General features: G+C 39.1%; 2 protein-coding genes across 2 annotated transcripts; one reads left to right on the forward strand and one right to left on the reverse strand.

Annotated features, from left to right (window-relative positions):
* The first annotated feature begins 4,057 nt into the window (after nucleotides 1-4,057).
* On the forward strand, nucleotides 4,058-7,149 carry LOC139480368 (fucolectin-like). Its single transcript, XM_071263430.1, has 4 exons — nucleotides 4,058-4,163; nucleotides 5,127-5,345; nucleotides 6,149-6,361; nucleotides 6,825-7,149. Exons 1-4 carry the CDS (start codon nucleotides 4,058-4,060, stop codon nucleotides 7,061-7,063), a joined length of 777 nt encoding a protein of 258 aa, XP_071119531.1. The 3' UTR covers nucleotides 7,064-7,149.
* A 4,829-nt stretch (nucleotides 7,150-11,978) lies between these two features.
* On the reverse strand, nucleotides 11,979-16,716 carry LOC139480425 (fucolectin-like). The gene is made up of 4 exons (XM_071263492.1): nucleotides 16,650-16,716; nucleotides 13,842-14,060; nucleotides 12,676-12,888; nucleotides 11,979-12,217 (listed from the first exon to the last, which is right to left on the reverse strand). Exons 1-4 carry the CDS (start codon nucleotides 16,714-16,716, stop codon nucleotides 11,979-11,981), a joined length of 738 nt encoding a protein of 245 aa, XP_071119593.1.
* Nucleotides 16,717-17,022: the final 306 nt, after the last annotated feature.

The following is a 17,022-nucleotide window of genomic DNA, read 5'->3' on the forward strand; positions in this document are numbered from 1 at the left end:
ATTGAGTAGAATAAGGGATGAACATATACATGCCTGAAACTGGATTTAAGGATTCCAAAAGCCCTCTCCACAGTGTTGCGTGTTCTGCAGTGTGCAGTGTTGTAACATATATAATATTCCTCAGACGGTGTTGTAGGGTTCACTATTGGCGTAAGCAGCCATGAGCGACATGCATATATGATGGAAAAATTGTAATTCTGTTAAACATACTGACCATACCATTAAATATTGAAAGACAACTTAAAATACCAGCTTATATATTTCACTTCAAATGTTATTTCATTTCGTGACAATTTTATTGGTGTCAGTTTACATTGTGAAATTTGGGTTTAAGTACAAGGGGAAATCACTTTCACTCAAAGCTAGATTTTATGGTCGCTGCTTTCAATTTATGATCAATATATTTTAAAGTGACTAAAATGAAATAAACATTGGAATCTGAAAATCACATTATGATTACAGTATGGTCATCTGTGTGCCAAGTTACAAAATATCAACTTCTTGTTTATATGTTTTCATATCTCTGTAGTGGTTACAATACAACTTATGTTTACACAAATGATTTGCTGTTACCCTGAATCGCCTAGCAGCCATCCGTCATTCCCAGCAGTCTCCATATACTGCCCAATCTTGCTGTTTTGTAGCATGAACGAATCATGAGTTGAACCAGGCCACTTGGAAACCACACTTGTAAACCTTTTGATTATATATACATATTTATAATTCTTCCATCAGCCATGCATTCATAAATCGATATTAAAGTTATTTTCTCAAGTCCCTCTGTGTGTGTGTGTGTGTGTGTGTGTGTGTGTGTGTGTGTGTGTGAGTGTGTGTGTGATAGTCCAACTGGCTGTTTAGTTTTCTTTATTCTTTATTTATTCAGCAGTGAGCATTGCTTTAAGTACTAAAACAATCGTCCTTTATCACAATGGTAATTACGCACGGTAATAGAAACCTGTATTGGACCTCATGACAAAACCCATGTTGGGCCTTACGTAATGATTGGTCAACAAAATGAGTAGGTGGCACCACTAGTCATTGTCAAGGTCATTAAAGAGAGTAAACAAGGTGTGTATCCTTTGATGTTTCCCTGAATAATGTTGTTATTACGTCTGTATACGAATGATTGATTCATACTGACCCTATCATTTGTTAAATAAGGATGTTGCTGGGCTGGGTGTTGTTGTTAACGTCTGTGAAGTGTGATGTACCTTAGTTCTGCGTCACACACAGCTTGAACGTTTACGGCATGGAAGCCCTTCCTGCAAACGTAAACCGCTTCTTCATCCCCGGTGGCTCGCATGATAGGTATGAGGGTGCTATCTATACAACAAAGCACTTTTGGAAATCTGCTAATGTTATAAAATGCTTCCTTCGTGACACGTTGGTCGGATGTTGCCTTTGGGAACGAAATCAGTTTTAGTTGTTTGACAATGGCTTCATTTGTACGATAAACACCCGTGACAAAGTGGACTGGGATACCCCATGCAAGTCTGCTAGTTCAGTGAAGAACGACCCCTTACTATAAAATCTGAGGGCAATCAAAACCTGTGTTTCCGGGGACAATGCATGGGAAGGCTCTGTTTGGGAAGCAAGATATGGCTTCAGTAAGTCTATCAGTTCAAAAATGGTATGACGTGGTAGCCGGTAGCGCCGGATTATGTTGTCATCATAGAGCGTGTCAAGTACTCGATTTCGGTCTCGAAACACCCTTGGTCGGGATCGTGTTGCCTTTTCTTCTAATAAGCCAAGCAAAATATATGCCGCCATCTTGATACTAAAGTTACGACAGAAATGTTTGATTTACGATAGGTACTGACCACCATATTTTTTCTCTTAACTTTACGAGATATTTTCACTAAGATAGCTTTGTGGATCGCTTAAGATTTTTGTCATAAAGTTACGACGGGTTTTACGATGTTCGTAGCGCTACGAAGGCTTTGTGGACAGGGGCCCGGAAGACCTATTCTACCCCCGAATCTTCACGGGTCACATGGTAGTGGTGTGTATATACCCAGTATAAGAGTTAGTTTATTTTTGACTGAAGGAGAGCGCCATTTTGGTTTCTCTTAAAGATTTGGAGTTTTTAAAATAAACGAAGAGTGACTTAATCTGGTCATGTTTTAAACCAATCGTCTGTCACATTCTGAGACTTTCGCGTTTCGTAATGAAGATAATCCTTGCAATTTGTTCATTTTGTTTTCAAAAGAGCTAAAAATGTGTAGGGGAAATATATCTCCTTTCCCTAAAGTTAACCGGTTTGAATTTTTAAAGAATAAACTATTGCGCATTGAGCACTTATCTCCTTTAGCTACAGGTGTAGAATAGATATTTATCCGCACTGACCTTGATATATTTCACGATGTTAGGGTTGAACATAGTAACATTCTTCTAAACATACTTCAAATCTAAACCGGACGTAACCACGACACAAACCCAGTTAACCAAACAGAACCGTACACAACAGTAATGAGTGAGTGAGTGAGTTGGGTTTAACGCCGCTTTGAATTGTATTCCACTTACATCACGGCGTGTCAGCTTGAAGTGGGAGAAAACCCCAAAGTAATGCAGGTCTGAGACGTTCACTACTTTGGTGAAACCCACGAGCATGGGTAAAGTGCTGACAATATAATCGGGGCGAACCCGGATCCGAACCCACAATCATAGGTTTCTGGCGTGCCCAAGGGACGCAACTCTGCACAGTATCGCGGCGCCTAAGATGAGTGGGCCACCCGTGTCCCCGAATCCCTTAATGAATGTGTGAACATATTTTTACATTTCGACCGAAGTTTATCTACAGTAGTGGATTCATTACATTTATTGGCAGCATATCATTTTTTACAGTGTTTCAAGCAAAGATGTTAGGACACATGTCTGTACTCGGACCAGAGAAATATAATATGGAGTTATGTCCAAACAAAGATCTCATCCACATATTATACTACTCAAAAGAAGTTAAGGATCACCTGATTCTTTTATATTACTATAATTAATCTCTCATGTCATGACAGATTAACTTTACAATTATGAAAGAATCGGTTGATCCTTAACTTCTTTTGAGTAGTATATTTAAATTCCGATGTTTGAGGCATAAGTTGGGTATTCAACACTTTCGTTCCAATGACAAAGTCAGTACTGATTAACTTAAGTGCAAGAAATGTAATCATATGGAAAACAGAAAGCTCTACATCCCAAGCTACTATAACCAGTATCCATCACGAGCAAGATTTAATCTACTAATAGCAACAAAAAATGTTAAGCTAATTAACAATATTGCTATATATTTGAAAAGAAATCTGCCTGTATAATGTATCATAATGTATTGAGACAGTAAAACAGTTGTCCCACCTGTCCGTGTGCAAAGATTTATCTCATGTATTGTACTCTTGGGCATGCGGCCTTTGATACAGAATAATCATCTTCTTTTTCTTCTTCATTACATTCATTTGTATTTACTATTTCAAAAGTCTGTTTTGTTTAATCTAGCCTACATTTTCAACAGATTTGTTTTTATATTATTGGTACTAATAGTTTGTATATACTAAGTTCTGCCTGACAGTTCCAGTTATTTCCAGTGTTTTCTTGCCTTGGTTTTCCTTGTGTTTACCATTTAAATACACTGTTCCTTTTATTGTGCTTTCTAAAGATAAATGGATTAATAACAACCAATAAGTAATTAACCTTCCTTCCTCTGCGCATGACAATAAGTGGCGGGGAACAATTGATGCACTGGAGCAATCTCTACTTGTGTCATTGTAACTTCCTTTTAATAGTCATGTGACCAGGGTGATCTTAGTGAGTCGTGAAGTTTCCTCCCTGTATTTGAAACGAACTATAATCACATTATCCAGATTTTAATGAAAGTACAATGTATGTTATTGATTATCATCTAATACGAGTTTTGCCTTTCGTCCCTGATACAGTCCCTACCGCCATTAGGATGGTAAATAACAATGTGACCATTAATCCTGTTCCTCGGTTGTATGTTGACATCCATATTACAAAATATATCGCATCATCAGTTATTTCTGTCTTGGTCTTCATTGTCAATCAAATCATGTTCACTCAGATGCTAGATCAGTATCAGCGTGGCTGTGGCATGGCGTCTCTGACATGTATGCTGTATAGCATCGTATGTTTCCTTCCTGGGGCACATCCAATAGGTAAGTAAAGCCATGTTTCATGTTTCAATATCCTAGATTCCCCCTGGCTCTTATTCATTGTCAAATCAGAATTGACTGCTTATTTCACACAAAAAAATTAAATGACCGAGACCTACAAAAAGGTAGGGTTTTTCCAACATGAAGTAGACTCATCGTGATATATACTCCAAAACTACTTCTGAAATGAAATTTTGAAACAATTACTGCATATGAATCAGGTAATTGGTTTCAAACTTGAATATTGCGTGTTTATAAACAACATGAAATATGTTCTGTGTTACTTGTGTGGTCTTGTCAGTTCGAAATAGCAAGTGACATTTTATAATTCTCCGTTCAACTCATGGTGTGTCAGTAGTACAGGGCATGATTGATCATAGTAACACAAAGGTGATACGCATGGGTCAACGAAGGGTTGGTTGGTTTGTTGTTTAACGCCGCACTCAGCAATATTCCATCTATATGACGGCGGTCTGTAAATAATCGAGTATGGACCAGACAATCCAGTGATTAATATCATGATCATCGATCCACGCAATTGGGATCGATGACATGCATCAACCAAGTCAGCGAGCCTGACCACCTGATCCCGTTTGTCGCCTTTTACGACAAGCATAGTCGCCTTTTACGGCAAGCTTGGGTTGCTGAAGACCTATTCTACCCCGGATCTTCATGGGTCTGATTAGCTCTGTTGATTTACACGATGACAACGGGGTGCAAATAAACAGTTTAGTTTTCCATTCTGGAACTAAACTACTTAAAGAAACAAACTACTGCGACGACGACGACGACGACTACAATGACGACGACAGAAATACAACCTTCAAACCTTTATTGCACAAGGATATACATGTGAAATAGAGGAAAATACCTACCAGCGTTTGAAATTACTTACAACTTCATCTTTCTCCAAAAGATTTTGTTGTAACGATCTAAGGATTGATCGTACTTTCTATTTTATTTCAGCAAGTATTGTGACAAATATAGCTTTGGGTAAACCTACCATTCAGTCTAGCACGTACCCAGGCGGCAACTCTTCCTATGCTGTGGACGGAAGAACAGGGGGGAACTTCTTTTCTGACCGCTGCATGCTTACACCAGATGGCAATGTCTGGTGGATGGTGGATCTGCTTCATGTCTACAATATATCAACCGTCATTGTATTCAGGAGAACAGACTTTCCGGGTGAGATTTCATTTGGTACCTACATTTCACTTGAATGTAGGATCGGTGATACAACCATTCAAACCCCTGTCTTCTCACCGAGACGAACTTAGTTAATTTAAATGAATGTGGGAATGTCATTCCTAGTTTCCTCATCTCCTACATATGGTTGGATTGGTTGTTTTATTTGTTGTTTAACGCCGCACTCAGCAATATTCCATCTATATTACGGCGGTCTGTAAATAATTGAGTATGGACCAGTCAATTCAGTGATTGATATCATGATCATCGATCCACGTAATTGGGTTGGTTGGTTTGTTGTTTTACGCCGCACTCAGCTATATTCCAGCCAAATGACGGCGGCCTGTAAATAATCGAGACTAGAACAGACAATCCAGTGATTAATATCATGATCATCGATCCACGAAAGTCAGCGAGCCTGACCACCCGATCGGTTTCCTCCACTAGTCGCCTTTTACGACAAGCATGGTCACCTTTTACGGCAAGCATGGGTTGCTGAAGACCTATTCTACCCCGGATCTTCACGGGTCCCACGTTATTGGGATACGATGACATGCATCAACCAAGTCAGCCAACTTGACCACCCGATCCCATCAGTCGCCTTGTGGCCTCATATGCCTCCTATTCAACTGTAACTCATGCTAGTCGTTATTATGAAGTAGCTCAATGGCCAGGCCCCGGCGGCACCGATCTTCGCTTGAATTAGAGTGACCTTGGTAATACCAGCAAATAACATATGCCCATCGACCTTAGCTGTGAGAGAGTGATTGCGGCTTATGCAGGATGGTCAAATCATGTTCCAGGTCGTGCAGAGGAAGTTAAGATCGAGGGGTTTGTTCAGTATCCTAGACTTTGTCCTGCATCCTCCCCTAAAGTCTGCGTCAACCAGCTCGGCAGTTTCACAGGTCCATCCAAGACTGTGGCGTGTGAACAAGAGGTCATGGCCAGATATGTGAGAGTTGCCTCCACTACCTACATGACCCTGTGTGAGATACAAGTGTTTGGACAGAACGTAGGTGAGGAATTTATTTATTAAGGGGCTCTTGGGTGTTCCAACTTCCCTTAACGTTATGAAGACCGAACCAAAGGATTTGTTTCTATTAGAAAGTTACAATGTAACAATATTCTTACAATAATACATGATCGAGACAATGTAAAACATTATCATCAGAACAAATGACAGTCTATATGGGATTCGACCACTGCAGCATTTCGGCAGCTTTTAACTGTGGGTAGCTGTTAACACTAAATGTATCACTTGAACAGAAAAGGAGCATAAGTCCCAATTCCCTTATGCTAAGATATGGAACGGATTGGACGATGTCATCGTACCCGATCAGTATACTTCAGTGACTTATGTGCAAGGACCTGGTTTACTTATATTCAAGACTGAGCTGGAATGTTGGTGACGTTAAATAACACTAAATCACAAGCTGTGTCATTAGATACACATGTTTGTATACGAACTGATAATTACAGGAGGATGCTTGAGGAATACGGTACAAGTTCAAGAAGGCCACAAACTGGATGACTCCTCTATCACCATGCTACACGGTGATGCTTCAAATCGTGTGGAGTGCAGCATCAACTGTTACAGACTCCACAACTGTCTGTTCTTCAACTTCAACAGACTGACTGGAGAATGTCAGACAGGAAGTGGTCAGGAAACTTCCGCTTCTTCCTCGGCAGCAGGCTGGGACTTCGGCACAATTTGTTAAAGGGATGTTTTGTCCTGTCTCCTGATACGTTTCATAGATGTCAACTGTTTCTATATTTAACATGTATGTTTTGGGCAGGAGAGGCTTGTGACTTTGGAACTTTCATAGATTTGGAACATATCTAACTCGACATCACACGTCTGAATGTGAAATCCCAAACACACACATCAGAGGTATCTATATAAAGGTGATTGTTATTATGTTCATCAAATTTATGTAGGCCATAGGTTTTATGTTCAATTACTTATGGAGAAACATACAGACATACAAAAATTATTTTGTCACTCGATTGCCTGGTTTGTTTACGGGCCATCGTCGCATCAACGAATACTGCTGTGCGGCGCCAGGCAACAATCATATATTTACCTTTTTGTACATATTGTGTGAGTGAGGGGCGGGTGCTTTCGGCAGGACAGGACATGCGTACACTCTCCCTAAAAACCTGGTGTCAACTTTATACATAATTACTTTTTACGCTCAGTGGAATCTTTTTCCGTGGAAAATGGAGGCTGGTTATTTTCTGGACTTTTTGTTTTATTGTGTACTTGTTATGTTCAGATGACTTACCTGTCGTGTTGTGTGTTTGCTTAAAGGCATAATAAAAATCTATTCATTGAGCCGGTCGGTATCATGTATTTACTTACTGATCACTACCGTTGCGATGGGCTTCATTGAAAACAGCCAAGGTGAATTAATTATTTACTGATCGCCATTATATAGTTGCTTGATATTGCCTAATTTGTTCAGCTCGGTTTGCCGTGCTATCATCAATATTCCAGCTTTACCACGGCGGTTGATTGGAACACTGTAAACACCTGATCAATGGTAGACATCAATATCAATTCAGTTTCAAAATCCTTATAATAATTGAGTGATGGTATTGATGAGTTACATACAGTTAATTATATTGGGAATCTGTTCAAATGTAGCAAGTACTCCTTGCTCCTTACTCCAAAATCACACGAATATCCCGAGAAGCGGTGTAGCGGTGACATTGAAGTCACTGTAATCGTTTTGGTCTTTATGACTTCTAGAATAGACGCCATCTGGGATATTGTTAACCTGCCCACATTTCACGTCAGTGGTGTGACAATTAAAAAACTGCTTGGCATGATCACTACACATAATAACAATAACGTCATCCTAAATTCTACGTATCACGTATTCCTTGATGACGTTCTCCATAATCAGTTGTCATTCATGTACCAAGAGTATGACAAGTTACACAAATATCTTAGGAAGCAGTATAGCGGTGATATTGAAGTCACTGAAGTCGGAAGGTCTTAATGACTTATAGAAGAGACGCTATCCATCCTTGAGATGAAACCTCCTTCTGATTGTTAACCTGCCAACATTTCAAATCAGTGGAAAAACTACTTCCTATGAACTTTATTACTTTATTACTATAACGTCATCCTAAATAATACATTGTGTCTAATCTCCATTCTGGACCTGTTTGCCACCATGGCGTCATTCCTGAAATGAAACAATGTTTGCATCCGTAAGACATCACTACCGGTGACCGACTTTTACAAAATGGCGTGTTCACTGACAACAGTACGCAGGATTTCCAGAGGAAGGTTTTCGTTGATTGAGAGATTGTGTACAAATAAATGTGTCACGTAAGTAATCAGATACATTCTGAAAATCTGCGTACTGTTATTGGTTTGTCCAATGCAACAAAGAGAATTAGTCAGAAATGCAGAAAACTACCGTCGTCGTTGTGCGTGATTTAGCGTCAGTCATGGCGTCAGACAGGAAGGAAACTTTTAGAATTTAGAACATCATTGTAATGCATATATTTGAAATTCGATAATAAGTGCAAGGATACTTTTCCCATGAATATTCTCAAACGCGTGATCGAGCCAATGTATACAACAATTAGACGAAAGTACCTCTAAATGCTACACAGTGTAAAAGCTGTGTTTACATTTCAGCAAGTACAGTTACAATGCACAGTGTTCGTTTCCACACCTAATTTATTTCGCATGATTTCATCTAGATAACTTGCATTGGTGACAAAGCCCATTTGTCATATGTTTCTAAAATGTATGAGGAATTCAGGGATGCATGTATAGCAGTTGAGTTTGAAATAACCAGCATTTTGTAAACACAATCCAATATGGCGGAACGTACACTTCGGCGTTCGTGTATGCGTATTTTCCAAAACATTCTCAACAGTTCTAGGCTATCAGCGACGTTTCAGAATTAACATTTATGATTTGATACCCATCATCACTAATATGTTATTTTTCTACTTTATTTTTTGGGAGTAAATATCCGATATTTAAATTTCTAAACACACAGTAAATAACGCTGTGAATTGAGATTTGGCGAGATTTACGATGTACCTAATTTTCAGAAGTCACTTTCAGTAAATTTGCAGTATGACAGTAAATAATAAACAGAAGGGGGAATTCAAAACTGTGATGTGTATTAGTTTGCATGATGTATTTTAAATTTTATTCGACTTCGAAGTGAGTGCTGAAGAGAAGGGACATATGTGTCGCTGTGGCATCTAGGGGGTTTACACTCTAAAAAACGATAACGTTGACAAAACAGATAATATAACTAATGGTAATAACAAACAAACTCGCAGACGATAACGAGTTTGATTATTATTATTATTATTATTAATTACACGGTCCTGTGGTTCAATACAGACGTAGGTGAACATTCGACTGAAGCACGAGCAACTTATGAATGACTTACACTCAGGAAAGTAGTCCGTCATCATCTGACCTCAGGTCATCACCATGGATTAGCCAATCACGGGCCTTGAATTCGATCTCACACATGTTTGATACCAGTTATCTGAAATGGGTTTCTCATCCACAGGTGTGTGAGAAATGGAAGTAGCACTTGAAGTCCAAGATTGCTGCTTGAAGCTATATTTACTACAAATGTTCGCATATTGAGTCGTTCTTCTGTTAATGATATATCTCTTTTTATCAACACCAATCCCATACATCCATGACCTCGATGAGATACAGTCGCCATGACAAACATTATTAACAGACTGTGTATTGTTGTTTTAAAAACAATGTTTATTACAAAACCGACCAATTTGTACAGGCATAGAGTGTCAATCCTTCAAAAGCCTTTGCAACAGTCAGTGAGATAAAGTTGTTTTAAACAATAATTTGAAAAAGACAAATATACACAATCTGTTTGAATCGGTTTAGATGCAGGACACAAAGCTATAAACATGATACATTACACCAACGTGACCAATGAAGTAAGGGTATTTTGTGTTGCCTGACGCAGCACTACTGCAGGATTCCTTGATGCGATGACAGTCTGTAAACAAAGCGTACAATCGAGTGATCAATAATTTCTATATGTCTGTATGTTTGTCCATAATTTAATGAACAGATTGTTCTTAAACCGATGGCCTACATAACGTCATTGAACATTATAACTATCATAATTATATAGACAACTCTGATGTATATGCTTGAGTTCAGACGTGTGATGTCGAGCCAGATATGTCCCAAATCTGTGAAAAATATTTATCCCAGGCTTATCCTGCCCAGAACATACATATGAAATATTGACAAAGTTGACATCTATGAAACGTATCTACCAGAGACAGGTAAAACAACCCTCTAGTGTCAATCCTTCAAAAGCCTTTGCAATAGTCAGTGAGATATAGATGTTTTAAACAATAATTTGAAAAAGACAAATATACACAAGCTGTTTGAATCGGTTGAGTTAAATGTGTTATTCATGGCGGCAGGACACAAAGCTATAAACATGATACATTACACCAACGTGACCAATGGTAGCAGGTTTATGAGAGTAAGTAAATGTGTGAGGTGGAGGTTTAAGCAAACCCACTTGTGTCACGGCGAGGTTGATGTGGGAGGAATGTTCGAGCAGCTCTTTGCCATTTAAAACTCTTAGGTGAAACCGACCAGCAAGGAATGGTGCTTTATGTATTATTAAGTATTTCCGCGTTTGTTTGTTTTTCACAAAAGTTTTGAGGTAAACGTTTACATTAATCGTTTTATCAAGAAAAGAAAGTTAACGCGTAGCCATACATTGTACTTTGAAACACTTATTTTTTAAATCTCATTTACATATAGATTTACATATAAAGGTGTATCGATGATCAGATAATGTTCACGTGAACAAGCTTCTGGTACATAAATGATCTTCAGTGACTGTCAAATATTCAGAGAGATAAACATACAAATCGACTTGAATTTTGCAAGTACAACTGGAACCGAAAAATCTGCTTCGTGATAAGAGATCTAGAATTGAAGCTGGCGTTATCATTTTCAAAACGAAGCTGTGGTGGCAAACGGGTCCAGTTTTGAGATTTGATAACGTATACAATTTTGGACACATGTGAAACAAAGAGCGACAACCCATCGCAGCAATATCGATCAATACTTGAATTTTCGACCTTGATCAACTTAGTGTTTGTATTTTGCCATTACATGAACACGGTAATACAAAAATGTGTAGATGTGAAAGTTCCAGCTTATTTTTCTGAAACTTCCTAAGGCCTGACTGAGCAAAGTCACAAAGTCTACATTCATCTTTCAAATCAGAGAAAGTGTTTAGATATGTTTACAAGGTACACATAAGAACACACGCATATATTTTGTCCATATAGAGAAATTCTATAGATCTGTATATTGAATACCATGTTACTCCATGACTTACTGAACATCTGTTCATAAACATATGGCTTGCATGACGTCATTGAGCATATTAACACAATCATAGAAATAACATCGATATGTTTGAGATTTCACATTTAGGCGTGTGATGTTGGATTAAGTAAGTCCCAAATCTGACAAAATTCCGAAGTCACGGACCTATCCTGCCAAGATAAAAACATATTAAATATATACACAGTCGGCATATATAAAACGTATTCAGCAGAGACAGGACAAACAGCCCTTTAACAAATTGTGCCAAAGTCCCAGTCAGCAGCCGAGGAAGAAGCGGAAGATTCCTGTCCACTTCCTGTCTGACATTCTCCAGTCAGTCTGTTGAAGTTGAAGAACAGACAGTTGTGGAGTCTGTAACAGTTGATGCTGCACTCCACGCGACTTGAGGCATTGCCACGTAGCATGGTGATAGAGGGGTCATCCAGTTTGTGGCCTTCTTGAACTTGTACCTTATTCCTCAAGCAACCACCTGTAATTATCAATTCGTATACAAACTTGTGTATCTAATGACGCAGTGTGCCATTCAGCAAACTTCCAGCTCAGTCATGGAAATATGTTCACCAGGACATTCTGAACCAGTTTCTGAAGAACACTGATCGATGACACTCAGGAAATACAGCCAGGAGCGTCCCACCCGATCCCAATCTAAGCATTATTTTATTGGGACTTATGCTACTTGTTAGTTAACGTTGATGTGATACAAGTAGTATGAACAGCTACAGCCTAGTTAATCGTATCCTTTATAGTTACCTAAATGTCACTGTGGTCAAACCTTTTTTAAAAATAACATATATTCTGATATTAAAATTTTTCATTGTCTCGATCCTGACAGTGAAATAAAATACCTTTCGATTTTGTAAAAGAAACATTTCGTCCTGTCTTAAGGGAAGTTTAAATATCCCAGAGTGCCATTAATAAATGCCTCACCTATTTTCTGTCCAAACACCTGCATCTCACACATCATTATGTTAGTAGAGGAGGAAACTTTTACATATCTGGCCATGACCTCCTGTTCACAAGACAAAGTCTTTGATGGACCTGTGAAATTGCCAAGTTGGTTGACGCAGACTTTCGGGGATGATAGAGCACAGAGTGTAGGATGCAGATCAAATCCGATGATTTTATAAAGATCCGGGCGACCTAAAACACCATGTGATTCATACAACCATAGTATGTATCTGGAGCATAGTTTCACCTGAATTCCTCCCGATGTTTGGTCATTATCTGAATACTGACCAAAACAGTGACCAAAAGTACATGTATGTCCGATGCAATTCTCTATTTTGAGTTGTACCATATGTTTCCATGCTTTTATAGGTGAAAATGGCCTTACTGTTGCGTGTGTTTGTGAGGGGTGAACTAGTATCGTTGTATCAGCATTATTTGATAGCAATTCATAAACATATGCTTGTTTGTTTGTTGTTTAACACCACAGTCAGCAATAGTCCAGTGATTGCCTTCATGAGCATCGATCCACGCAATTGGGATACGATGACATGCATCCATCAAGTCGAGCGAGCCTGACCACCTGATCCCGCTAGTAGCCTTTTACGACAAGCATAGTCGCCCTCTACGGCAAGTATGGGTTGATGAAGACCTATTCTACCCCGGAATTTTCACGGGTCCATAAACACATGTCATACAGACAGACAGATATATATTTGTATAAAGGCCAATTGAACCAGAGTCTTTCGAAGCAAAAATAATGATGATCAACTGTCTTTGGGATGTACATTTTCCGCCCACTTGCAAGAGGAGGACAATTGTATATTAATTGAAGTTCATCCTAAATTACATGACAGTGTTAACATAAGACGGCATCATCCTCAATATTGGCAACACTCTACGAAAAAGTTCAATACCAAGAGTATTTTGTCCATTTCTAATTCACATGATCACGGAATAGTCGGAATCGTAAATGGACTTCTTTTCAGAAGACATTTCTTAAGATTATGGAAATATTTCATTGCTTATATTTACTTTTATATGCACAAAATATTATTTATTTTTGCCCCCATTCAACCTTTCTGAAGATAAGTTGTACAAATCCAATGGAAGCTAAACTGTAATGTATGCTAATCTTAACAACTTACCCTGGAAGTCTGTTCTCTTGAAAACAGTGATCCTCGAAATATTGTACACATGAAGAAGATCCACCATCCACCAGACGTTGCCACCATATGTTTTTGTACAACGGTCAGTATGGTAGTTTCCTCCTGTTACACCATCCACAGCATAGGACGAGACAGCATTGTAGTACGTGCTGGACTGAATGGTTGGTTTGCCTTGAGCTATATTTGTCTGAACGGGCACTGTAAAACATAAAATATATTTCGAAATACGTAAATGACAATGAAAACTTACAATAAGGCTTCCGATAGTGCGTACGCATGTGACTAACCGTATTGTTTTACAAATATACTGAACCAAATTAAAAACTTCACAATCCTAAAATTTTAACATTTTGACCAGTTATCATTGTGGGCCCTTATTGTGTATTTAAACAGTAATGGCCACGTATTGTCTTCAGATAACACCCGTTTGTGTGCAGGTGAATCGATCAAAATCATGTGCCCAGCACTATATTGGCAAAAGTGTTTTTTCACTTGCAACTGGTCACGTGGCCATAATACCGCACGTGTTTTCAGCCATACTTGTTAGCAGTCATTAACAAAAAAAAGAAAAACACAAAAGATTTTACGGCCATTTGTCATGCCACGCCTTTCAAATGTGCAACGTGAACGTGCCATCGGCAAGTTGCAGACGGGAACGTCCGTAGCTGAAGTCGCAAGGACGAAAGGTTGTAGTCGACGGACTGTATATGATTTACAGACGCGCCTACAGCAAACGGGTACCACCGCTGATCGCCCTCGGCCAGGTTGACCACGTGTGACGTCACATGCCGAGGATCGTCAGATTGTCTTACGTCACCTCCGTAACCGATTTTTGACGGCTACATCAACCAGAAATGAACTGTGTAGGGGTAGACTGAGTGCGCAAACTGTTCGAAACCGTCTGAGAACTGCTCACCTTCAAGCACGACGGCCATACTGTGGGCCGATTCTGACTCAATTACACAGACGTCAACGGCAATTGTTGGCACAGCGAAACTTACGATGGACTCAGAGGAATTGGAATCAAGTCGTCTTCAGTGATGAATCCCGATTTGCTGATGGTAGGGCGAGGGTGTGGAGGCGCCGTCATGAACGTTACGCCCAGTGTTGTGTACAGGAAGTTGACAGATTTCGAGGCGGAAAAGTCATGGTGTGGGGTGCTTTCTGTGGCAATGCACGTTCCATAGTAATTTTGACAAGGAATTTCCTTAAGAATGCGGGAGTCAACGTCATGGACTGGCCGTCAAGGTCTCCCGACCTCAATCAGCCAATGTTAGCGCTTACAGATGGAAAATAAGCCTCGATTCCACACAGCTTATAAATATATTCCATGCTAAAAGCAAGCCCATAGTGACGTCACAATCCCTGTCACAGGAAGCCACAAATCCTGGGCTGTATCCTACCTCTTTATATTACAATTCCTATACAAACATGTTATGCATTCATATATTTCATATGTCCACATATGTCAATGTGTGAACATAATACCAACATAAAACCCATCCATACACTGCATAGATTGAGAACATGTTTGTTGAAGTCACGTGACATCAAAATGTTCTCTTCCGGGGTAAAAGTCATTCACAAAAGTACGGGTTTCATCTGTCTCATGAAGAGGAGGGACTAATTACCACGTTTCCTGCAATCATTGATCATAAAGCTTCCTAAATACATCGGAAAATAGATGGAGCTACAACTGTAAACTAACAGATATGTTACTTTAGGTCAGTTCAACACCATTTGTTTCAATTTGTCTTTACTGATATGTCATTGAGGGTCTAATGTGTGGGGGTCTAAATAGATGGTGTACAGGTTTAGGGGTGTGACATTTATTTCCTTCTGTCTTAAGCTGTATGGACACAGTTTGGCAATGTTATCACACTGAGCATACATCTCAAATCTAAAATATTTATTGGTTTGTTAGTTATGATTAGGAATAGTAACCCTTCACGGCATCGGAAGTAGTCAAGAGTTTTAGTCACGTGGCCTCTATCAGTAAACTATTGGCGCAAACTGTAGCAGAATGTCATTGCTACTTTTGTGGATTATTCCATTTGGATTCTACCTTATGCTCAATCAGGGATAAATTGTGTGTTCCAACTGCTATTGTCTTGGCACCTACTTGGAATACCATACTCACTGTTTATTGTCATCATGCGACTTCCAAATGACACCACTGGAAATTTGTCAATGTATAACTGGAGTACTGTTAAAATCGGCGTTAAACCCAACTCACTCACTCTTTTCATTGTGCTAGCCCATGCAGACCCTGTCAGGTAACTACGACTGGAAAATTTACCAAAGATGGTCCTAATCATGAAATTAATAAACCATATTACTCAGAAGAAGAAAAACCATTACTATTCAGTGAATATATTTCGTACCATGGAACAATCAAAAACAAATATAACAGTGTAGTTTTTTAAAAGACCTCTGTCGATCCAGTTGGCAGAGACTAGAGAGTGAATCTGTCGTCTATTAGCAAGCTCTCTTAGATGTATGAAGGTGGCACTTGAGAAAGAGGCTTGTTCTTTACGGGAAAATATATCAATGACAAAATTGAGGCTAAACTCGCACATTGGTAGGTCGATGCGAATGATGTTGTTCACTGGATTTTCTGGTCCAGCCTTGATTATTTAAGACCGCTGTAATATAGCTGGATTATTGCAGAGTGCGGCGTTACGCAACAAACCATCCATCAACATAGAGGTTACGTTGAAGCTTTATAAAACCTCTAATTTCTGAGTAACATTACATATTCAACTTGAGAGCAAAAACATTGCGTACCTGTTACCTCCAAGGAGGAAAGGTGGAAACACACGATGGTATACAGCAGGTTTGTCAAGGATGTCATGTCTGCGTCGATTCTGCGTTGTCACTGATCTGGGAGCACCTCATTCAGCAGATGTATTTGTTTCAGATCGCTATATGGCTGAAATAATGCGACGGTAAATTTTAATCGACACACTCTCTGTTTCTGTAGAAAAATATAGAATAATCAGGAAGTAAGCTATGTGGGGAAAGCAATTACGTTAAGAGTTGTAAACAGATCCATACTATTAGAATGGATGCTTTTTATCATCAATCAATAGTAGGACAGATCCTTCCTTTGGACCAAGACGAACCCTAAAATAATTAGCAGAGGAATAAGTATCGCATG

This window comes from Haliotis cracherodii, unplaced genomic scaffold, assembly GCF_022045235.1.
Source record: "Haliotis cracherodii isolate W230 unplaced genomic scaffold, xgHalCrac1.p SCAF_4, whole genome shotgun sequence".
Taxonomy (NCBI): Eukaryota; Metazoa; Mollusca; class Gastropoda; order Lepetellida; family Haliotidae; genus Haliotis; species Haliotis cracherodii.

Excerpts from the sequence above, each read along its gene's own strand:
- LOC139480368 (XM_071263430.1), top strand. The coding sequence starts at position 4,058 with ATGTTCACTCAGATGCTAGATCAGTATCAGCGTGGCTGTGGCATGGCG. Across the intron at positions 4,164-5,126 it reads TCCTGGGGCACATCCAATAG|CAAGTATTGTGACAAATATA; the intron begins GTAAGTAAAGCC and ends ATTTTATTTCAG. Across the intron at positions 6,362-6,824 it reads AGTGTTTGGACAGAACGTAG|GAGGATGCTTGAGGAATACG; the intron begins GTGAGGAATTTA and ends TGATAATTACAG.
- LOC139480425 (XM_071263492.1), bottom strand. The coding sequence starts at position 16,716 with ATGACATCCTTGACAAACCTGCTGTATACCATCGTGTGTTTCCACCTT. Across the intron at positions 14,061-16,649 it reads TTCCTCCTTGGAGGTAACAG|TGCCCGTTCAGACAAATATA; the intron begins GTACGCAATGTT and ends TATGTTTTACAG. Across the intron at positions 12,218-12,675 it reads GGTGTTTGGACAGAAAATAG|GTGGTTGCTTGAGGAATAAG; the intron begins GTGAGGCATTTA and ends TGATAATTACAG.